This window comes from Tremella mesenterica (genome assembly GCF_000271645.1).
Source record: "Tremella mesenterica DSM 1558 unplaced genomic scaffold TREMEscaffold_1, whole genome shotgun sequence".
Taxonomy (NCBI): Eukaryota; Fungi; Basidiomycota; class Tremellomycetes; order Tremellales; family Tremellaceae; genus Tremella; species Tremella mesenterica.
The window spans coordinates 2,413,033-2,436,519 of record NW_006711225.1 but is presented as its reverse complement, the minus strand read 5'-3'; the positions used below and the strand labels follow the sequence as shown (position 1 = coordinate 2,436,519).

Genomic DNA, 23,487 nt, shown 5'->3' with positions numbered 1-23,487 from the left:
GAGGATCAATCGAGGGATGAGTTGGACAGAGTTTAGAAGGTTCAAGATAGTGACGTAGTGACGATTGCCTGCGTAAGACGTTTGTGAGATTTTACAAGAACGTTTCTGTATGATTTTTTTCAATTTAATTTCGAAATGTTAACTGATTGATCTTATTCTTGTCTTTGTCATTCAAGAACATTCCGCTTCACTTGATCTCTTGCTGAGTTTCAATTCTGTCCCTCCTGAGGATCATGATCTGTTGATCGATGCAAAGACGCAGTAGACCAACAGATTGTGTTACACGCCCATATTGCATCATCTACTATATTTGTATTGCTTCTAACCCGGACATCAGATCCACCGAGTGAAAGGTGAATCAATCATCATACCCCATCTCTGCTAAAACTTCCATTTCCTCATCATCTTCAACCATAATAGGTTCTATTATCGTCCCACTTTTCACCCCCTTATACTCCTTCTCATCTGATCCCCAAACATCTTTCACTTCTTTACCTTTTCTATTCCTACTCTCCTCCCAAATATCACCTTTCTTCATACTATCTAATCCACCCCCACTTCCAATCCCATCCCCATTCCTTCTCATACTATCCTTTTCATACTCTATCCCTCGTTCATCATCCAAATCATCCAACAAAACCCCTCGATGATCTAATTGAGAAGAAGGTAAAGAAGGTGAACGATCTCGATTCGATTCTGGTTCAACAGTATAAAGTTCGTATATCGCATCACCTTCCGGTCCTTCTACGACTGATTCGAGTAAGTCTTGACTTAAATCTGATGATCAGTGCCTTAAACTCTTTTATGTCTCCCTGAAAAGTAGAATCATCTGCATGAACACATCACATCAACTTTTTCAAGAAGAAAGAAATCTAAAATTTACATGACTTTCTCTTCTTCTTCAAGTTGGAGTTGAGAATGAATAAATCATCTCCCTAATTCTTAGACACGACCTTACCCTCAGAAAGGGAATGCACACATTCCAGGATGAAACGACTGTTTATTAAAGGAACAATGGAGAAATGGATGAATTAAAAAAGTTAAACTTACATTGTATTTCTCTCAAAATATCTTCAGATTCATCAATATCCGTCTCACCATAAGCCATCATACCTAATGCACTGACGAAAACATGTTGTAACCCATTGAATTCTTTCGTCCCACTTAAGAATTGTAGTCGGTGAGGTAAGTTCACACCTTGTTTTTGAAAGTCCCCAGAGGCGTTTGGAGGAAGTTGAGAGAGACGGCTTTGAGTTGGGAATTGAGATTGTTGTTGAGATTGCCATGAATGACGTTTGGAGAGTTGAGATGGAGTGCGTGGGAGGAGTGGAAGTGGGTAAATTAAATGATGGAACAGGGTGAGAGTGGGTAAGATGAGGTTGATAGAACTGAATTTAGTCAGTCAGGATCTACACAACATTCTTATGTCAGAATGAACATGGCTGCACAGCTGAAGATGGGGAAGATGGGTAGATGGATGGGGAACAACCTCTCGGGACTGATGATATCTTTGGATTTATGGTAAATTCCTACCATGAGGAAACTTAAAATTCCGAAGACGCGTGACGAATGTGATAGGTACGACATCTCTCAAGTCGAATCATCAAAGTCATAAGAGTCATCTCAGATAAGAATGTGTAAAAAAGGCGATGATGATGTGAGAGAAGAGTGGGAAGAGAGTAAACCCACTCTATCACTCCACCACCCATCGTGACACCCCAAACTTTCCCTCCTTCCTTACCTAAAACCAAAATCAGAGCAGCTATCAAAATCGTTTTCTCCGCTAACAACACCACAGCATCGGGATCAGCTATAGCCATCATTGTTAAACCCCTTATGACCTTCACACTCCATTTTGAAGCTTCATCGGGGTTTTCGAGAGTCGGAGAGATGAGCCATCGGGATAAACGATCGATAAGGGGTTGAAGATCTGGTTTATGTTTTGTCGAAGTAGCGATGAGGGGACGGAGATTGTCTTTATCTAATTTGTTAGTCGATTGGATCAGATATATCCATGTGGGGTTGGACCTGCGCAGGCCTATGAAGTAAAAAGTGATGACAGTTATCTCGCCTCATGGTTTGACAGATTGAAGTCATCATTGGATTAGAGGCAGATCAGATAGACGAGTAGCATTGCTCGTGGGATATGTGTATTTAGGAGTGGGAGCGTGGGGAGGGGGGTTGATGTAACGATTGAGACGACTCACGGAGAGATGTCAAATAAAATAAATCCAATGCCATCACATGAATCTGAGTATCCAAATGTCGACTTAAAAGATCAAGGATGACATCTACTAAATCTGCTCCTGACCTATTTGTCAACCCCTTCCTAGTCACATTCGTTTGGTGTGAGGAATAGGACATACCAAACACCTCGATAATCTGGCCAACAACTCATAGCCATCCCTACATTGACCAAACCCTGAGCCAATTCTATCTCCCATATTCCTATCGTATCTTCCAATGCTTCCCAACGTCCGAGTTTCTCCGATTCTGCACGTTCTGAAGTCAGACGAGAATTGATATTTTGACATTGTGATGTATCGCCCAGATAACCGGATATTCTGGAGAGGATGGAAGAGATGGTGATGCCATTGGGAGTGGGGGAGAATGTTGAGAAATGGGGAAACAGGAATGCTGTGGAGGAAAGGAGATTGAGTATGTTGATCAAGACACAGATCTGTCAAATCAGCTTGACGGCCTCTTGCAGTATAATTTTCCTGTGAATGATATTTCTACCTTCAAACAGACTTGATAAAGTGGGAGATGTAAAGAACGTACCTCTTCAATCCCACTCCCCTCTTGGATGATCAAAGTAGACGCCAAGTCGGCCAGTTCTAACAAACACGATCCAACAGATCCACAAAGTACGTCGAATGGCATACTTCCATCCCCACAAACGGTCAGAAGTGCTGAACATTGAGCGTTCCAGAAGTCTTCCGTGGTAGATGGGTGTTTATGACGATAGTTCAAAATCCGGAATATAGTAGGTTCTCGAGTATAATGCATTTCAAATTGAATCGTGGATAGTGGGATATGACTGAAGAGATGATGTATCAACTGTTAGTCAGTCACACTGTGTCCCTTTGACAACTCCTCAGAGTATTCTCCCTCCGACGAATTCAAGCTGGGAATCCGCGGGTTAGACTCTTGAGGTACGATGACAACACTTACTTCTGCTCGAAGCTCAATGGGATCCTCGACAATGGGAAACTCTCCCGTTTCAACTTCAACTTCTTCAGGTGGTAACGCCTCCGGTGGGTCTAGTTCCATACCATCATCTGCCTGTTGAGGAAGGGAAGATCCTGGTATTTGACTTTTATTCGGGGAAAATAGCGGCGTTTGGTCTCTCGGAGCAGCGGAGAAACTGGCGGGTGGACGAGTAGGAGAAGCAGGTGGGGAGACAGTTTCATTCCGTGCACGCTTTTTACCTGTACCAAGTGATGGAGCAACGACGAATGCATTGTTGAGATGCTCGAATTTGGGCGGGGGAGGTATCATTTTTCCTTTTTGTCAGCTATGATTGTATCGCCTCTGATGGGGAATATCACCTTTCAGAGTCTTGATCAATGGGGTAACCTCTGCTAAACTTTCTCTCCTGCTCGGCGATCCTCTGAACGGAGTGGACGCTATTCTATTGGCGGTGGGCGAAAGAGGAGGCATCATAGGTCTTTGTGATGCTTGACGCATTTTAACAGCAGAATTATGTACCGCATGATTCTTGTTATCAGCGTTTGGTCATAAGATTGGATGACAAAATATCAGGAAGAGATCACTCACACTAAAGATGGCCTGCGTACGAACACTTTCTAATTGCCTAGCAGCTTCTTTTTCTCTTTCCCTTAAACGACCTTCCATCTCAGCCACTTGGGCTTTGAGTCTTTCCGCCTCTGCGAGATGTTTAGCATGTTCCTATATCATCAGCATTCTCTCCCATTGAGTTTCAATGGGGTAGTCTATCTGGGGAGACTCACATCTCTTTGAGCTCTTCGAACGCTCTCCGCTTCTCCCTTGGCTCTCCATAATTCCGCTTGAAGTTCTTTCATCCTTTTCTCAGCATCTTTAGAACTCTCCGCCACGGGTTCTTCCACCCTAGATGCGAGTTGACTTTTCTCCCCTGTTTTGCGTAAGAGACGAATTTCTTGCTCTAATTTCTCCCGTTTTCGTCGTTCTTCCTCCAATTCTAACGCTGTCCTTCGAGTAAGAGCTCCCGATTGTGATCCACCAGGCATTTGTGAACTCGATCCTTGAGATGACTGCGAGGGTATAGGTGCTAGTGTTCTAGTCGGGTGCAATGAATTATGATTTTGATATAAAGTACGATTGGAAACTTGAGCACCCATTGACACCGAGCGAGAGAAAGATCTATTATTGTTGAATTTCGGTAAAGGTTGAACCGTATCATTATCATTCCTTCCTTCCACTGGGGCGACAGAGGGTATTCGAGGAGGCACAGAGATTTCCTCTGATTGAGCTCGATATCCTTGACTGTTCTGACTAGCAAGAGTGATAGCTGCTCTTCTAGCTGCTGAACCTTTGATCCCTCCCTTCTCTTTCCTCACCTCTGTCAAACTCTCCATGACAGGTCTAGCATGACTATCCATAACTTCAGCTTCTTCTCCATATCCTTGTCCTAATCCATATTGTCCTTGAGCGTTCACAGTGATATCAGGATAACTTTCTTCTTCTTTCCCATTCCAATAAACTTGTCTGTCCTTAACAGCTTGAACATGTCGTTCAACATTCCCATCTATACTTCTCTTCCCACCAAATTCCCATCCGAAACCGGTATTACCCGCCCGTGGTTCAGTGTTGAGGGGTCTAGGAGTTGGTCCACCAGTCTTAGCGGGGTTAGAAGGTCGGATTGGAGCTGCAGGAGAGTTACGGGGGACAGCTACTGTGTGGTGATATCGTTCGGTATGACGTTTAGGAGCTTGACTGGATTGGACGGCGATAGCTTGAGCTTCGATAGCTTCAAGAGCGGAAGTGTCGAGGTCATCGAAGAGATCATCATCGAACGGGTCGGAGGACATGTCGTTGAGATATCACCGGATGATATGACGCCTTGGACATCCGTTTAGAGTACAATGGTCACCTCTATGACATGGTTTTGGAGACAGATGGAGAGAGATTCCATCCATCCTCACAACTTTCTGTGGTTGACGCGCTTCCGAGCTGGGTCACGTGATCTCACCGTCAGAGTCAGATTTGATTCCGTCACTTCTGCCGGGATGACGTTTCCCTCGGGCATGACCGAGTACGATCACTAGTGGTCAAAAATTGGCTCGCTGCGTATCAGATAGCACTTTTCACACATTCACCCACCTTTCCACTGCTTGTGACTCGACTGACTACTTGACATACTTGTAACATCTTTCAGATCATCGGGACATGTTCACAAAGCTCACTTCGGCAATATCCTCATTCACTTCCAATGGCCCACTACCATCAGATCACCATGATCCCTCTCGTGCTCAAAGCTACGTGAAACTCGCCGAGGTTCTTGAGCAACACAAAGTCCCGGTATCCCACACAGACTGTCTATCATGTGATCAGCCTTGTCCACCTGGCTCCTCCGACCGAGCAGGGATCGTCATCAATGGGGATGCGGATGCATGGGAGAAGAAGAGTTATGCGGAATATGTATTGGACAAGTATGGTGATTTGGGAACACTTCCACAGGGTTTCGATACGGATTGGGAGAGTGAATTAGCTGGTTCTGGTAAAGGTGGAAGAGGTAGGATTGCAGTGATCTCCACTGGTCAGAGTGATTGGGAAAGGGATCATTATGTTGGTTCATCTTTCTTTCCTACTATCCACATCTAATCACTCAAACCACTCACCGGATCAATCCTTTCATAGAGACATCCGTATCATGCTTAAACATGTGGAATGCTGATTATCAGACGGACAAAAAACTGCTGTCATATCATGTCAATAATTTGTTGAACACTCTACCTGATTTAAAACCTACCAAGAGTGATCTCACATACATCTCACCATCTGCCATGTCACCTCCTGGTCAAATCACCAAAACAAAAGTCCCAAATCCTTCCATTTATTCTTCCTCATTAATCAGCCAGTCAAACGATCCGGAAGATCAGTCGGTACTAGTCTTTCCCGATTGGAAAGTGGTGCATGAGGTGGAGAACTCGGTGGGCGGTGCAAAGGGGTTATACGAGGGTGCTCTGGATGGTTCTCTCGGGCGAGCGGGTAGGGTGTCGAAGAAGGATGCCGAAAGGCAGAGGAGTTGGGTATTACCGTATCGTGCTGTTGTGCTTCTGTGTGAGTCTTCCGCTTCGTTCCTTCTCATTCCACATGCGAGTGAATTAAACGAAGAATACCATATGGACATTTGAATCAAAGCCTTGCAGAGGATCGGAAGGAACTAAGCTGTACTCAGGCGGAGTAAGAGGATGAAGTCACTTGTCGAAGAGCTGCGAGGTGGACACACTGACACACAGGCTCGCATAAACGACGTGATAAAAAATGTCACATAGCAGCACCTTTACTGCGATCAGCCCTTCACACCGTTCTGGCGAAATATGACATATCCGTGGACGAAAGTGGTTCTTCTCTTTGCGCAATGGATGACCTCCCATTGGAAAAAGTTCAAGGTACGGAAGAAGAACGAGAAGAAGAGGTGGCTAGAAGATTGTCACGGATAGAAGGTGTACAAGGTGGAGAAGGAGGAGAAGTTGGGATATTCAATATTAACCATTTGGGTGGACATAGATACGCTGGTGTCATGTTGGTAAGTCTTCTACCAAACCTTTGTCTCGAATGATGATATGATGAGGAGCTGACATGAGATAGATCTTATTTCCTTCGGGAGCATACTTGTCGTACGGTCGGGTGACACCACAAGAGATACCAAGAGTTGTAGAGGAAACTATATTACAAGGGAAGGTTGTCCCTGGGTTATTGAGGAATGCCGTGGGTGTACAGAGAGAAGATGGGAAGAGTTTTTTGGGGTGGTGATATACAGTTTGTGTGATTACCCGTGAGGTATCTTACACAACATCTTCAATATATTTGACATGTTCGTAGCCAATAGACAAGAGCGATGTATGAGTATGTAAAAACACACTTGTACAATATCATTACAGTAGTGTCATGTACCACGTAACGGGATGTCTTGGGTAGGCTTGACAACTAGTAGGTGATTACAGTATCCACCTTAGTTTGGTGGACGACCTCCACTTTTGATCCAACGGTCACTCACTCACTCACTCACTCATTACACTTTCCTATTCCGTTATCACTCACATTCCTTTCCCTTTCTCCCTTCTCTACCCCATTTCTCCTTTTTTTGAAACTCACCTTCCACACAACATCTGATCTTTCTCCGTCAGTCCCCAAAAAAAACACTCGAAAGCTGGTCATAAACCAACTTTCCCATGCAACGGTCGCCCCCGTCATCCCCGAGTAGCAGACCCCGTAAAATGGCAAAGATGCAAGAAGCTTTAGATGTTAATGAAGCCATTACTGCTACTCAGGTCGTTCCTTCGTACGTATTCCCTGCTCCTTCTTCTTTCTTGCCCCCTAAATCATGGGTCAGCACTGCTACTGTTCGAAAGCCTCTCCCGAGGCTGAGGTGATCATACCGTATGATGACAAAGACTGATGGGAAGATATCGTCCGGATGCCAAAACGAGACGTTACGACAGACAACTCAGGTAAATCAACACCTCATTTCTGTTCTGATATGAGTCAAAGAGCTGAGAAGAAAGATTATGGGCTTCTTCCGGTCAGAAATCTTTGGAACAAGCTAGGATATTATTAGTGGGGTGCGATGCAGCGGGATGTCAGGCTTTGAAGAACCTCGTTTTACCCGGTATGCTCATCAACACTCTTCTTTTTTCTGCCATTGACTCTGTACATCTCGCCCGTAGGCTATATGCCTCGATCTAGTGAAGGAAGAATGTTGGTTTTGCGGGTGTTGCGGCGTGGATCGTATATTGATACATAGGAATATCACACTTTACTATCCTCTCTTCCAACGTGACCACTTCTCAAGACGTAGCAACTAATTTCTTTCTTCATCCAACTTCCATAGGTCGTCCGATTGCTTTTGAAGCTGTACGGTATGTCTCATCATGCCTGCACCATTGAACCCTGCTGATGGATAGTCATCTGAGAGAACTAAATCCCGCCGTGGAAGGAGAATCGAACGTCAATGTAAGTTTCAGTATCTTGATGATGTCTCGTTGCTGAGAAATTAGGATCCCACTATACTTCTCGAGACAAACCCAGAGTTCTTCCTCTCATTTACACTGATCATAACTTCCAACCTTCCCCCTTCTCTAGAATTACAAATAGCTGATCTTTTATGGTCCGGTATGTCTTTTATCTCCCCCAGAAGTCGTCTCAAGGCTGACGAGAAGCTTCGGGTCCAGTTGGAGGCCCAGATATCCCATTGATAGGGATAAGAAGTTCTGGTTTCATCGGTCGTGTTGAAATCCAACTCCGAGAACATTGTAGTGAGTCAATCTATCATTTGTCATATGAAGCTTTACGTCTTATCAAGATGCGCAAGCTGATGTATAGTTGTGGATACGCATCCTGAAACTAATCATACCTTAAGAATAGATCAACCTTTCCCCGCTTTAGAGGAATATGCAGTCAATCTCGACATAGACGGAATGGATTCCATGGATTATTCTCATATACCATGGGTTGTGTTACTTGTCCGTTTTGCAAGTCAATGGAAGAAAGATGTGCGTATTTCAAAGTGACGACGTACCGAAGCTGACAAAATAGCACGGAGGCAAGTTACCAAGCAATGATGAAGAGAAAACTGCTTTTAAACAATTGTTGAAAAGTGGGAAACGGAAAGGTGACGAAGAGAATTTTGATGAAGCATTAACACAAGTATATCGAGTTTGGAATAAATCGGATGTTCCATCTGAGATCAAAGCTTTGATGGAGGATGGTTTTATCAAGAATATCTCTGTCAATGTGAGTGAATCTTTCACCCTCACTTTTTTACGATTTACCTTCTCAATTCGTTGGAGGATAGGAGGCTGATGTTTAAAGTCAAAAAATCTACATATCCTCTTAAACACTTTATCGCAATATCTTCTCACTCCTCCTCATCTACCTCCGCTATCACCAACCTTACCAGATATGCATTCCTCCACAACCTCTTATATCGTCCTTCAGAATTTATTCAAAAGACAACATCAATCTGATCTACAACTTTTCCGCCAGACCTTGTCCTCTACACTTGAGAAGATTGGTCTACCGGAAGATGCAATACCTGACGAAGAGGTAGAAGGGTTCGTGAGAAACATCGGGGGAGTGGGAATCGTCAAAGGATCATTTTTGAGAGAAAGAAGAGAACTTAAAGGGTTGATTGTATCAATAATTGGTCAGTCCATCGATACCTCATCTTCTTGCCCTTGCTTCGAACCATTGAGAACGGCGGAGTTTTGTACTGATGAACAGAGGAAAGCTTTGCGCCAGGAGGGTATCTTAGTGTACCATGCGCTATGCACTTTGCTCTCATGGCTTGTGAAAGGTATCACTCTGTCTATGGAAAGTTCCCAGGTTCTGGGGAAGAGGATGATGTGGCAGAAGATACGAGGAAGGTGGGAGAGATAGTAGGGGAGATGGTGAGAGGAGTTGTATCATTACAGATTCTACCAGATGAGGTGATTGAGAGTATTGCGGAAATGTGAGTTTACCGTCCATCCGACACGTCTCCCCCCCCCCCCCCTTCAAAAGAAAAGCCCTCCGGAAAGTTTGATTCTCTGTGTGTTGTGTAGCCGAGAGTGCGAATTCGGAATGAGTACTCGCTTGTGGATGAACAATGGAAGTGGCGGAGAAGAATCATGTAGATGAGAGAGTTGCAGACAACCGCAAGTGGTCATGGTGCTGATGAACAGAATCAGAGGTGGGTTCGGTACTTTACCCACTACTGCTGCATTACTCGGGGGTGTAGTAGCTCAAGAAACTATAAAACTTATAACCGCTCAATATGCGCCGTTGGACAATACTGTGGTGTTTGATCTAATCAAGAGTCAGAGTGAAAAGTGGAAGTTTTGACCTAGCCTCGTGAATGTCCATTACAAGGTAGTAATGATAAGTTTGGAGTATCTAAAATGCATGAGGAGTGTATGATAGCTTTCATTTTCCGATCTATATCATGGATCATTGGATGGTGATTCAATTGATCCAATCGTAATCGACCTGCAGCATACAGCATAGACAATGCACACTTGAGTTGTGATTCGTCTCATCGACCAATCCGTGTTACTGTACAAGTAGTCGATAATCGAGAATATCTTTTGTTGCTGGTCTCTAACCAGAGATGATTGGTTAAGCTAGTAGAATGATTAAGTGGGTCAAACAACATTCAAATCGTCATTGAGACGGTCAATTTTACAAGAAAAGTATGACCTCGTCGACTGCCCAAGTCCAATTGTACGTCGGAAGCGAGATGAGAAGCGAATGAGATTTTGTCAAATCAAGACATACGGATGTCATAAGGGGAAAAGGAGAGGAAATCCGTCTTTGGTGAGTATCATCAACCACCCATCCTCTTATCGAAATTACTAAGTCATATTATATATATACGCTCTAACCAGAATCGAAATACCAAGCCAACCAAACGATCATCAATCACAGTACCACTCAACCTTCCTATCGAACTTCTTTCACACAATCAAACAATCGATCGTGTCAGTTATCAAACGACTAGTACGAGTATATCAAGAGATATTGAAGTAAAGATATCAAAGACCACATAGAGTATCAGTATCAATATCAGGTGAGTGGGTGAGTAAGGATGAACGTCACTCATATTCAGGTTCAAACATGTGTCTCGTCGGGTTCCTCTATCGTAAAGGTAAACAAGCCAGGATGAAATCTAAATACCCTGAATCGTCTCAGTATCCTCAGGGAGTACAAGGATCTCGACCAGATTCTAATCGACAAGGTGGTGTCAATATGGATAATGGCGTTATTCGTGATGTTGGTCCTGGACAGAGTAAGTAGGGACAAGTAGGCCCTAGTAGATGATTAGACCACCGTGGGAAAGTTGGAATGCATCACCTTTGTGCGATTTTGACTTGCACTGCTTCTAGCCTTCTGCTCCAATAGAATAGACTTTCTTTCGGCTTTCCGGGCTCATTGTTTCACAATCTTCTCAAAATCTCTTACACTTACTCAATCAACCATACATTATTTGCTGGAATCTCGATCGAAGGGGGTTTTAGAATTAAGGTTGGAATCTTTGTCTTCGTCTAAATTTCAAAAGGTATCTCAATCGAATGAATCCTGGATCTTCTTCTTCTGTCCCCGAACCAAAGAAAAAAAGACGTAAGTTCTTTTCTTGGTTTTTATTCAGAAGAGACGTTTGGTGATTGATGATGATGCTTATATATACAGGTCAAAACGTAGCTTGTGACGCTTGTAAACTTCGTAGAGTCAAATGTGATTTACTCTATCTTCTCACTCCACCTAGTGTGGAAGATGAGAATTTAATACCTCCTCTACATGAATTGGTCAGACAAAACCCAGATACTTGTTGTACGAACTGTAAGAATAAAGGGTTGAGATGTACCACAAACCACATTCTGAACCCTAGTAGGCCGAATAAAAGTGGGAGGAGGATAGATGAGGCAAGGGAGGTTTTTGGGGGTGGAACGGGGAGTGGGATGGATACGGGTATGGGGGATATGAAGATTATGAGTGACAGTGTTGGAGAAATGGATAATAGCGTACGAAACGTGGATGGATTGATCACTGGAATGACAGATGTGGGTGGAATGAATGAGGGAATGAGAGATTTAGGTGTTGATGAACTCGGAGTGAGTGATAACGATGGAAGAGATATGAGAATAGGAGAGATGATTGATTGGTCGGAAGGGGGTGATAATGGTGTACCTACCATCATGCTGGATAATTTCAACACATTTCATCCTCTCTCTTTTGATACGTCAAACTCTTTACAACCTCAATCATTACCTGGCCCTTCTCGTCAATCATGGATCTCTCAACCTCTCAACGACGTTTATCTGGACGAATTAGAAGGTCTCATGATGAATATAACTCAACCTACTTCCCAATCTACCTCCACTTCCTCTGAATCCCCTCCCGAAAACGTTGGACAATCTTATCTCGATCCAAACCAACTTACGAGTAATCATATTCAACATGTACCCAACTCTTTTCAATCGACAACAATACCCACGCAACATGTCTCGTCATCGACCTTTGACTCATGGCAAGATTTCCTCAAAAGTCCAAACAGTCCTTCAAATATTCCTTCCTCACAACTCGCTTCACACACTTCCGCATCATCTGCCATACCCCTCCCACCTGGTTTGGGAAGATTTAGCGTACAACGAGACCAATTTGTGAAAGATGGTGAATCTTCTCATGTTCAAATTCACCAAGAACCCGTTCGAGTCATGCCTGTTCAAGGGTCATGGTGGCGAGACGTGGATAGATATACGGAAAATACGAACACGAATCAATTGGTAGCTCGAAAACGAGGTCGATGGGAGTCAGAAACTATGGACGGTGAGATGATAGAGGATGAATGGAAGTTATGGGCAGAAGATCAAAAATCGTTAAGATGGGGAAGGAAAGAAAACGTTCAAGAAGCATTAGCAGATCGAACATTGGGACTTGCTCTCAGTAGACATCTCGTCAAGGTTTTCTTTCATTCCATTCATTTATCTCTACCAGTAAATTTTCTTTTTATTAAATCAGGTATAAATATGTTGACGAGATAGATTTTAAGTCCTGAATCGTTCTACCTACAATGGGAAAAGGCAGGACAGAGATCGGATAATATGTCTCCCGCCCAAGAGGCTTTGTGTGCTGTCATCGAAGCTTGGGCAGCGAGATATTCAGATTCTCCAGTGGTCAGTGGCAATCTGTATACAAAAACGTCAATAAACAACTGAAGTGCTAGATTCTAGGTATGGATCCTAAAAAGGCCAAAGATGCTCCTAAAGGTTTGTGAAAACATCTTTCACTCGTCGCTTTTGCTAACGTAAAGTCATAACGTCAGACGGTAGAGTCAGTAATCGAAACAAGATAACACGACCGCTCAGCTGACATCTAGTTCCTACCCGGCACACAAGCCCGGGCTCATTGGGGTCGAGCACGATTAGGAGCCTGTAACGCCCTCGCTTCAAGAGCGCGTAATCTTATCAGTTCTAACGGTCTTCTCTTCACTCCCAGTCTTACAGGTGTACAAGCAGTCACTATGTTTATTCAACTCATGAACCTTACCGATCAAAAAGATAGGGCGGAGGAACAATACATGCAGAGTTTGTCTTCTGCATTTTTGAGTGATTAGTAGCATGACTGATCGAGTAGACTCGGTACTTCAAGCCGCCGTCGTTGAACAGATGCGAGTTTTAGGGTTGATGTGGGATTCTCCCATACCTATCGTGCAGGATAAAGAAGAAATGCCCCTATCTTCCCCTCATCTCAAAATCATGCAGAGGAGAATCTTCTGGTCTCAGGTGGTAGCGGATGCTTATTGGGCTGCGGGAACTGGTCAATCGCCAAAGATGTATGTCGACCTTCATCATTTATTAACATATTTACAATCCTTATGATTCAGTCCTTGTACTTTGGCTCATATTTTGGGACCACAGGCTGATGAATTAGTGGTGATGAAGAACTTTCAGTCGCTGGTCAATGGTTAGAAGCTGTTCAAGAGGATACTTTATCTCCCACTTTCCGAATGCTCGTTGTGAGTTTCCTCATCCCATATCAGGATTGATACTGATACGTATAGTTTGGTATCCAGTGAGTTCAGGGTGAACGGGTGACATGCCTGGAAGCGAGATAGCTGATTTGGAAATAGACAGTATTATAATTGTGCCCTCATAGCTAGAAAAATGGCAAGTGCAATTACTAGTCGAAGAAAACATAAAGGTGCTATCGATGTGGTTGAATTTTGTCAAACAGTCCGCAATTGCTGGGAACAATTGGTACGTTTCTCCCATTCTTTCCCCCTCTTCTTTGGGTTTGTTCGTTTGCTTTGACGATCGCTGACATTACAGCAAGGAGTTGCTAAGGCCGTTTTGGAGTCGAAGGAATTGATGGATGCGTGTGATCAACGACTCTTAGGATTTTCTCCTGTCAACGTGAGTGTGTTCGCTTTCCAAGTCTTGCTTAACTCACCCAATGACGCCGATGACGGAGCGAACGATAGTGATGGGAAGGGGTGAAGTTGATATGATAGTCTCTTGCGAACATCCGATTATCCGTTCCTCTACTCATGCTCGTACTGCATCAACAAATACGCGAAGTCGCAGAGTTTCACGCACAACTCCGAAACCCTTTTCCGGTAGAAGAAGTGGGGAGCGCTTCCCCAGAGAATCGGAATGAAAGTTATGTGATGCTTAAAGAGTTGGAGACGCAGAGTGTTGATGTGTTGCTTCATTCATGTAGAGCTCATGTGGATATGTTCCAAGCTCTTCTTCCTACCGGTATAATCCAAAGTGAGTGAAAGTCAACTTCCCGAGCATTCCATTGAGAAACATGAAACTATGTTAGGACTACCACTGTCATACTGGCAACTAACACAGAAACCGGAACGGTTCCCCAGCCAAATCGGTCCCGCGTCGTTCCGGTTTCTATGTTAGGTACAAGTAGTGTCGTCATTCGAGGACCGGACATCTAGTGGTTGAACGAGGTTGTCAGGGGGACATGCCTTGCGCTAGACAGATAATTGACGGGCAGCTGCAAGTGTCATGTTACGAGTTTTAGTTGCCACTGGACAGTTTTTGGCAGAGGTACCGACCAACGAACAGGGTTATCCTTCGGACACACTAGGTGGATGCGGTTGGACGTGGGAGACTAAGAAGAAAGAAGTTGGATGTTGTGTGGATGCTTTATATCAGATTGGATGGGGTGAGTTGACTACCTACTCATACTTTTTCCGTCCTTCTGTCTCACCCCGTCCACACTATCCCTTCTCACTTCTCATCTTTTGTTTCCTGTATGTCTGCTGCTTTTAATCTTGCACATCACCCTCCATCTTTTTGTAGGATACGTTGTCAATAGGACTGACCCCCAGCATGGTCAGATATAGCCGAAGCTCTCGATACCATCCTCGTCTCCATGGAACGTTTACAACCTTCCCCTTCCGTCCTCTCTGCATATCACGACAACCCTCCTCCTCCTTCGGTGGAAATGGAAAAACGTCGAGCGGTGGAAACAATACAATCTCAAGGTATAATTCAATCAGCTTTACGTTATTGGCCACCTCCTTCCATTCCAAATCTTCTCGAAGCAGCTTTAAGTCAAAACTCTCATCTTGAAAATCCCGATAATCCAGATCTTTTCACTTCTTTGAAAACACATTTATCTTCCACCTCCAATAACAATAACAATTATCTAAGCTCTAGCTCTCGTTTAAATCTTGATATTCATATGAACCCCATTTCGACCAACGAACTCAACAACCCCACTGGGAAATTAGACATGACTGAAAAAGTTGGGACTTGGGTAGTTTCGAGTGGAAGTAGTATATTCGATAATAATGCCGTTCCAATTAATTACGTTTCTTCTAAATTACGTACCGATGGTAAAAGAGGAAAGGCACATGGTTTCGATAGAAGTGTTTCTGTTTCGGATCGGGGAAGAGGTTTAGGACCTGGAAATGATTCTTTTGGATCGGGAAGATATACGAATGATCTCTTGTTTGATCATCATAATTCTACAGGTGTTGGGATGGGTGAAGAAGAGGATGTTGGGGCGGCAGGTGCTTTCGCTTTTCCTTTGATGGATATTGGGGAAGTACCGGATTTGAATGATTTGGAAAGTTTGTTAAGAAGTTTGGATCAATCAATGTGATTTGTTGGAATATCAGTGTTATCGTTGAAATTAGCAATTTGATACTAGGATAATCAGTGTGTTATGCTCATCGACTTCAGTGAGGTAGGTGAGCTATTGTTCAAGGTGTCGTTGAGGATGAAAGGTGGGGATACGGTGTGTTATTGTATCCAGTATAACTGTGATAGAAATTCTTGTCATTCAGAAAAGACATCATTCCCAATATCATTTGTTTCCCAATCAACGTCATTTTGGGTCTGTACCAAAATAGATGTCAGAAATTTTCCTTGTATCCATTTGTGATGTATTTGTACGACTTAGAATGAAATATGAAAGATATAAATTACAAATGATAATCTGCATAAATCCACATGCAACTGAATTAATCTACATCTTACGTTTTGAGGGGTGAACAAATAATGATAAAATTGCTTCTCTTTCTATTTTATATCCATTTTCCCTCGTTATTCCCAAACCTTCGATCCCTCAAACCATCACGAGGGGAAATTACAATTTACCAAGAATGACACTTTGTACCTGTCTTACCCCACCCCGCCAAAGTATCAAAAAGAGGTCCTTCCAGCATGACTTAAAAGAATCGACCGGGTCAATCTTACCTTTTCTCAATTCGATATGATCACTTTACTGTCCCCAATTCTGAACACCTTGTATACCGAATGCTGAAGGTCTCAGATAGTTCCCAGTATTACCAGTAGTACCAGTGTTGCCATCCCCAACCCCACCCCCACCACGATTTCCTTCTTGAGTAGCACGTACCAACATATCTTGTAAAATAGGAGCGACATTTCTCGGAGCACCCATAGCTTCCCAAACACCCGAATGATTCCTTTCTTCCAATTGATTAAACTCCGTTCCAGTACCTCCCATACCTTGTGATGATCTATAAGTCGGATGATCCGGAGCGACGTTTAAAGGAAATAATAATCCATCATCATTGGGATTTGAATTTCTTAAAAAATCATTAAAATCTCTTATTCCTATTCCGGGTGAAAGAGGTTTTACTTCAGGAGTATGATTTGAAGAATTTGAATGACTATTAGGTGAAGGATCCATAGAAATGGAATTAGAATTTGTTGTAGTTGAACCACAATTTTGTTGATTACCAGTACTAGTACTAGTACAATTTCCTAATTGACCTGAAACACCTGATAATGAACCTGAACGATTCGTATTGGAACAAGTCCCACTGAATCCAGATAAAGATGCTGGTGTACTACCTTGTCCAGGTGAAGCACAACATATAGAAGCTGATCCTGATGCAGAAGCGGGAGTGTATGAAATGGAACCTGGATTGGTGGCGGATGTGAAAGCGAATGAGAAATCGTATGTTTCACCAGATAAATTAGAGTTGAATGAAGTATTTGAAGAAGTTTGTGTATATTGAGGTAATTGTGTGGTTGATTGTTTATATTGTTTTACGATCGTTAAATCTTGTGCTGTGAGAGGTGAAGATCTAGACATTGAAAGATAATGATCTAAGAAATTGACCATGGCTAATCCAAGGGCGTGTTGTTGACCGTATCGTCCTAACATGGCTTGAACGGTACTGAGATCACCACGGACTTTCAAAGCTTGTTCGAATTTTGAAGCGGACATTAAACGTTGGATATCATTTGCTATTAATCTACCGACGGAGTAAAGAGAGCTGTAAAGTCAGCTTTGAATCTTCCTTAGCACAATGACCGCCATTACACCTCTTGGCGATCACAGCGATCACAATGATGGCCATGGCAGGTGTTCGGGCGAGTGTGCACAAGACGAAATATAGATGACGGATGTGTGTGACCAAGGGGAGGAGAAAAGGACAAATCGGCAACACTCACAATCCAATAACAGGGGTCATGATAGTCGCGACGTCCAAATTAGTCGGGATCAAATGAAGTATCCCAATGATGGAATCACAAGCTCTTCGAATTTTATATAAAGCATCATCCGTCTCGGCGTTTTGTGTCTGTACGAATGGCTCGTACAATAGGGCCAAAGACAAATTAGGCAAGATATGAATAGTCTGTTTATCAACACGTGTGCACAATCCTTGAAAGTCGACAACTCACCAAAACATCAGCATCCAACGCTTGTGGTCCTTGAACTTCGCAGATCTTGAAAAGATTCTTGACTGCATCTGGCACCGTTCGTCTGACCGATTAACGCTTCACCGACGATTAAACACGCAGCGACTCACTTGAAATCATGTAAGTCATGTACCAATGTCAAGAAATCAGGATGTCTCAAACCCGTCATATCGTCTCCAGGTATGATATCTCTCTGTTGCCAAAAATGCAACCATCTGTGAGATCAGTCATGCACTTGATTTGGGATCTTGGGGAAAATTCAACTTACCTAGAAGCTCGACAACTGAGAACGGCAGCTTTGATACTTAACACGAATGGATCTTGTACCGGATGACTAGATATAAGTGTTTGCACTTTTGAAGGAAAGAGAAGAAGAAGAGACGTACTTGTTATACAAATCTGGACTTTGAGCATTTTGTGGGTTTTCCTCTACATAGACTCCTTTTTGAAAATCACATTCACTACCTGGTAATTGCGTTCTCATATCTGATAACTCGAAAGATCTTCCCCAACCCCCGTTGAGGGCGAAGCCTGAGTCGGCAAGGAAAGCATTCCAAAGAAGTCCTAAACGGGCCTCACGATCGATGGAATCGACAGGAGGGGATAACAAAGCGTCTTTGTGACGTTCTTTGGGAAGATTACGATTGTTCAGTTCTAAAACTCTGACCATTCTACCTGGTACACCGGCAGCTTCCCATCCAAGCATGGGTACACCTTTGGAGAAGTAAACGTCGGCTATGATGACCTATTGTTTGATCAGCGCTGTCCTACCGGTCCTACACCTGGGAAGCGTTGGCTGATATCGAGAATGATAATAAGGACGTTATGATGACATGATACAGTAATGAGGGATATGATGTCAAGGGTAAAGGAAATACTCACTCCAGCCATACACTGCTCCAACAACCTAGGACCACCGGCCATATCACAAGTTGTAAAAGCCAAATGTATACATCTCCTAGCCGCTTCTACCTGACTCAAACCGAAATCATCCAATCCTTCCAAATCATTGTTGATAGCTTTATGACGTTCGATAACACTTTCAACTTGTTCTGGAGGTATGCTATTGACCCAAGCTGTATGTAAAGACGCACGAGCACAGATGGCATGTAATAAAGCCGCATCGGGGAAATTAGGGTTGGTTGGGGGTAATTGAATTCTTGGGAGAAAACTGGCTCTGTGAAGCATACGAGGTAATTGTGGTACATGTGTGAAGAAAGTTTCCACGAGATGTTCCAGAAGGACTGAAAATCGTAAGTCTTTTCCTATCACCTCCTCAGATCCGAAACCGGTGATACTTCAATCCATGGAGAAAGGGAGTTAGTGTAGAGGGAAAGGATGAGAATGAATGACTTACATGGTGATGGTAAATTTCTAGGCCAACCAGTAGGAACTAAAAACAGATTTTCAAAACCTGTCGGATCTACAGGAGGTAAAGCTAACGGAGGAATACCACCATCCCAATTTTGTTGATTGTCGATAAATGAAACCGGTTCATTTGACCAAATATTACCACCGCCGGAATAAGATTGTTTTAAAGATGATTTTTCAGATAATGAAGCAAGTGGACGAAGAGCAGCTAACTGTTGTTCCAACTCTGTGATCTTAGCTAATAAAGCAGCTTTTTCTTCAGAATCTCCATCATCATGATGTCTTTTCGCCCCTCGACGCTTCCGTTGTTCTGTTTCGTTGACCGATCGCAGAGGATCGCTAGGAGGTGAGTTCCCTCGAGAATCGGGTGTTTCTACTTCGGTGTATGTACATGTGAGGATAGGTGGGGTGGAAGAGTTTCGTTGAGCTGAACGTAGTGCGTGAGCGTGAGAACGGAGACAAGGTGCGCAAGATGGTCGAGTCTGGAAGATCAGTAATTGATCTTCTATTTGATCTGCCACTGCTTCATACATCCTTCATGAGCAAGAACATTCGTAACAAATATGTTTCAGTCATTGATTGTTCTCCAATGAGGAATTAAGGAATGTGAGGAGGTAAGTAAGTGGTGGTCTGAATGATCTATTGTGACAAGAAGATAGAACGATATGAAATCACCACTCACACCATCACATTTAACCTTTCTCTTCTTACATTGCAAACAAGCATGATTTCTCTTCAAAGGAGCCAATGCCTCATCATCTAAAAGATCGCCATAGGACGGAGGAGCATTGGACGAAGTCGATGACATGTTGCGATCGCTACAGTCGTTGATCTATGTGATAATGCTGATTTGAGTTGATTTGGAAGAGATGTCGAAAGTTGCGGTAATATGTCTGCTTGCTATGATTTCCAGTTGAGATGAGTTGAATGGCTAATACGTCGTGGGACGTAGGGTTGTATGAGCCGAGTGATGAGTGTATACAGTGATGCGACAGAAGGAGAAGGGTAAGATGCAGAAGAGCACGCTGGAAAGGGTTTGAGGTAGAGTAACGACTTGTTTCCCCTCGGTGTGCTTTTGCACGTGTTGGCCGAGGAGGTGACTATCTCGACCGAACCTTTGAGTGTTCTGATCCGGCAGGTACTCTCACTCTCTATCTAAGATGTCTTATGAAGCGATGAGAACAAGAAGAGAAAACGAATCAAGCCGAGAAAAGGTAGAGAGAAGAGGTGAGTAGGTCGACACGTCAGCTTTGGCCGGTGAGTATGTGTGAGTGAGTCGAAGTAGAGTCGGAGCCGAGGCTAAAACTGGCTGCAGTAGACCATTTTTGGCTGGTGAAAACGAGGCCGACGGTCATCGATCCCCGCTTATGGAAGAAAATTACAAATGCAACGGAAATCTTGGCATCACGTGACTTCAGAGATCTCTTTCAGATCTCATCCCCCTCCCCCTCCCCCACAGGACTAGCTTTTAAACTTTAACGGATCCATCTTCTTCCTTCCACCTCTTCCTCGTCCCTTTCCTTGATATTTGCCTCGGGCAAAGTTGACATGTGTACCATCTGAAATGTCTCCTTTGAACGGACGGGCCACTTTGGGCATGAGATAAGACGGTACGTGTTTGAGATGCGACTGGATTCTAGCTGGATGTAATGGAGCGTCGTGACGAAGGTAATTCAAATCAAGGGGGTTCGCAGCAAAGTGGGCCTAAATTTCATCAGCACTGCGCATATCTCATACCACTGTTAGAGGATTAGAGGAGGAAGTCAAAGACATTGGGACATGACTCACTTTGAGCTTTTCACTGTTCAATAATTCTCTCCTCACTTCTTCCCTTCTAGCATCTTGTACACGTTTCGTGGTCACACTCTTTAACGCATCCTCCATCCTATATCTAAACCCGTCAATCTCACTTTTCCTACCACCCCAGTCCCATTCTTTCATCTCTCCTCCACCTTCTTTACTGACCCGGTAAAGGATCCTCTCCCACACCTCCTCGTCGTGCTCCGCGGTGGAGAGGGACACTTGTCTTAGCTTATCTTGACTCCATTTGGAACGGGAAACGATAAAAGAGAGTGATAACCCCGAATGACCGGCTCGAGCCGTCCGACCTACTCGATGCATGTAAGCCGTGGGGTTGGTAGGTAAGTCGAAGTTGATGACGGAAGATGCAGAGGTGAAATCGATTCCTCTGGCAAGAGAGGACGCTGGGTCTTTTTGTCTCTTCTGGCGTTTTCGATTGTTGAGTGGTGGTGGGACTTTCCTCTTACTGGAGCCAGCTTTCTTCTCTTCCGCCACCTCTTCTGCTGCATCATTCCCCTCTCCCCCTTCTTCGGCACCTTCATCAAGTTCAGCCTCAACAGATTGTGATTCTTCCTCTGGTGGCTCTCCATCCCCGGCGACCTCATCAGTAGCAACTATCACATCATAAACCCCTCGATTGAACTCTTCCACTACATGATATCGACTTCCAAGAGGTAATTCAGCATTGACCACGCAGCTCTTGATGCCGAATTGCTCGAGGAATAATTTGACCATATAACCTCTGTCGACAGTGTTGACAAAAACGATGCTTTTACCTCGTATGAGTTTGAGTTTGAGAAGGACGTAAAGAAGGAGAAATTTGTCTCGTTCGGATGTATGAGTGTAGTATTGGGTCAAGAGGGAAGAGGTAGGTTCGGATAAAGTCAAAATGGCCTGTTTGTTAGGACACATTTTCTCCCAGAATTAGCTGTACACCATCATACCGCACTGGCGTTATGAAGAAGTGAGGGCAAGAAGCGGGCAAGTATCATCACTAACTTGTGAGGGGGAGAGACAGAAGTGGTTATAAGTGCTAGATAATTCGTGTGAAGTGAAACTCACAGGATTATGCAAAATCATCCCTTTGATACTTTGCACCTCTTCGCCCAACGTAGCACTCATCAAACAACCTTGTACTCCCAATCTAGGTATCCAACCCTCATTGGGATCACACAATCTCTGCAATTCCTCTTTATGTCCATAACTCAACACCAAGTCCGCTTCATCAATCACCAACAGAACGAGATGTGTCAAGTCGACCTGACGACTCTCCAACAATGTCAATAACCGTGAAGGGGTGGATACGATTATGTCCGGTGAATCGGCGCGGAGGGTGGAAGAGGAAGAAGCGTTGTAGATTGTTATATGCTCGGAATAAGCAAGAAGGGAGGTGATGAATTTTGTCACTTGGAGAGATAATTCTCGTGTGGGGACAAGGATAAGAGAACGGGTCACTTGGTAATTTTCAGAGGCTGGAGACAGGGTCTGATAGATTAGTTGTAATTCGACATATTGTCAATTTTCCCTCTTCTATATCGGCACAGGGGGAAGTGTTCTCATTGTACCGGGATGATCTTGTGACTAATATAATCATGTATTCTGAGAGTTACAGATGGTTGAAGTTGAAGAGTAGTGTGTGAGATAAGATACAAAGCTGATGCGTCGTACTCACCTCTTTCACATCCAAAATCTTCTGTAAAGCAGGAACAGCATAAGCTGCCGTTTTCCCACTTCCCGTTCTAGCTTTAGCCAGCACATCTTTACCTTCTAGTAAAAGAGGTATAGCTTTGGCCTGGACTAAAGTAGGATGAGCGAAGGAAAGATCTGCTAATGCTCGAAGTATACGGGCGTCAAGGAGTGTGGAGAAGGGAGGTTGAGAGAAGAGTTGTTCGGACCTATTGATGAGCTCTGACCTTTTCTCATCCCTTATAGGATTATTCTGCTACATGATGTAGGACTGAGTGGTTGGGAAACTTACTCGAGGAGAGAGTCGGTAGGTGCCATGGTGGGTTATATGGCCTATGCAGGGAAGTACAGTAGTGCAAAAGTTGACAATCGGTGGACGAGCAGTTCTTCTTCTGGGTGAGATTTTCCCACGGTCGTTCACAACCCCGAGCACCGACCCCTCTCGTCACTCGAAGTCTCGAACATGCTACTGAATGCAGGCTCCGTCCTCTGATCAGTACTATACTGGCGTGAGGGGGCGAGTACATCAACTACAAGGTCAGAGACAGCTGAATATGGTCCTTTATTCCGAGAAGACCTCTCTTCCTTTATATCCTCGAAATGAAACAAGTCGGTGTGGGAAACGACATTCGCTCCTTGAAGATATCTTGGAGACGGCATTGTCATTGATCACGAGCTCACCTCTCACTCGCACGCTGATATATACATCCCCCACTCATTCGCGTTC

The 23,487-nt window shown here is 43.8% G+C and overlaps 6 protein-coding genes across 6 annotated transcripts; 3 read left to right on the top strand and 3 right to left on the bottom strand.

Moving 5' to 3' along the window:
• Positions 1-264: 264 nt before the first annotated feature.
• On the bottom strand, positions 265-5,033 carry TREMEDRAFT_72810 (uncharacterized protein; the record flags this gene model as incomplete). Its single annotated transcript, XM_007002085.1, has 10 exons — positions 265-777; positions 1,051-1,388; positions 1,690-1,981; positions 2,208-2,311; positions 2,367-2,680; positions 2,782-3,060; positions 3,175-3,506; positions 3,552-3,720; positions 3,781-3,912; positions 3,975-5,033. The coding sequence occupies 10 exons, from the start codon at positions 5,031-5,033 to the stop codon at positions 359-361; spliced, it is 3,438 nt and encodes a 1,145-aa protein (XP_007002147.1). The 3' UTR covers positions 265-358.
• A 358-nt stretch (positions 5,034-5,391) lies between these two features.
• Positions 5,392-6,981, top strand: TREMEDRAFT_24880 (uncharacterized protein; the record flags this gene model as incomplete). Its single annotated transcript, XM_007000491.1, has 4 exons — positions 5,392-5,790; positions 5,907-6,285; positions 6,465-6,754; positions 6,817-6,981. 4 exons carry the CDS (start codon positions 5,392-5,394, stop codon positions 6,979-6,981), a joined length of 1,233 nt encoding a protein of 410 aa, XP_007000553.1.
• Positions 6,982-7,445: 464 nt separating this feature from the next.
• TREMEDRAFT_58742 (uncharacterized protein) lies at positions 7,446-10,050 on the top strand (the record flags this gene model as incomplete). The annotated part of the gene is made up of 12 exons (XM_007001318.1): positions 7,446-7,510; positions 7,635-7,679; positions 7,734-7,837; positions 7,973-8,087; positions 8,133-8,181; positions 8,226-8,340; positions 8,388-8,483; positions 8,551-8,720; positions 8,764-8,961; positions 9,040-9,373; positions 9,451-9,679; positions 9,891-10,050. 12 exons carry the CDS (start codon positions 7,446-7,448, stop codon positions 10,048-10,050), a joined length of 1,680 nt encoding a protein of 559 aa, XP_007001380.1.
• A 771-nt stretch (positions 10,051-10,821) lies between these two features.
• Positions 10,822-16,157, top strand: TREMEDRAFT_72809 (uncharacterized protein; the record flags this gene model as incomplete). Its single annotated transcript, XM_007002084.1, has 14 exons — positions 10,822-10,993; positions 11,395-12,665; positions 12,747-12,878; positions 12,929-12,971; positions 13,016-13,035; positions 13,082-13,289; positions 13,339-13,537; positions 13,636-13,720; positions 13,766-13,776; positions 13,835-13,961; positions 14,034-14,117; positions 14,216-14,474; positions 14,716-14,886; positions 15,053-16,157. The coding sequence occupies 14 exons, from the start codon at positions 10,822-10,824 to the stop codon at positions 15,829-15,831; spliced, it is 3,561 nt and encodes a 1,186-aa protein (XP_007002146.1). The 3' UTR covers positions 15,832-16,157.
• Positions 16,158-17,295: 1,138 nt separating this feature from the next.
• TREMEDRAFT_36788 (uncharacterized protein) lies at positions 17,296-20,441 on the bottom strand (the record flags this gene model as incomplete). The annotated part of the gene is made up of 9 exons (XM_007000783.1): positions 19,957-20,441; positions 19,261-19,756; positions 18,786-19,147; positions 18,290-18,648; positions 18,172-18,237; positions 18,014-18,118; positions 17,886-17,967; positions 17,655-17,839; positions 17,296-17,476 (listed from the first exon to the last, which is right to left on the bottom strand). Coding segments are annotated over exons 1-9 (1,962 nt in total), but the record flags the coding sequence as incomplete, so codon positions are not given.
• Positions 20,442-20,643: 202 nt separating this feature from the next.
• On the bottom strand, positions 20,644-23,078 carry TREMEDRAFT_72807 (uncharacterized protein; the record flags this gene model as incomplete). Its single annotated transcript, XM_007002083.1, has 5 exons — positions 20,644-20,978; positions 21,063-21,968; positions 22,137-22,559; positions 22,747-22,969; positions 23,053-23,078. The coding sequence occupies 5 exons, from the start codon at positions 23,076-23,078 to the stop codon at positions 20,736-20,738; spliced, it is 1,821 nt and encodes a 606-aa protein (XP_007002145.1). The 3' UTR covers positions 20,644-20,735.
• Positions 23,079-23,487: the final 409 nt, after the last annotated feature.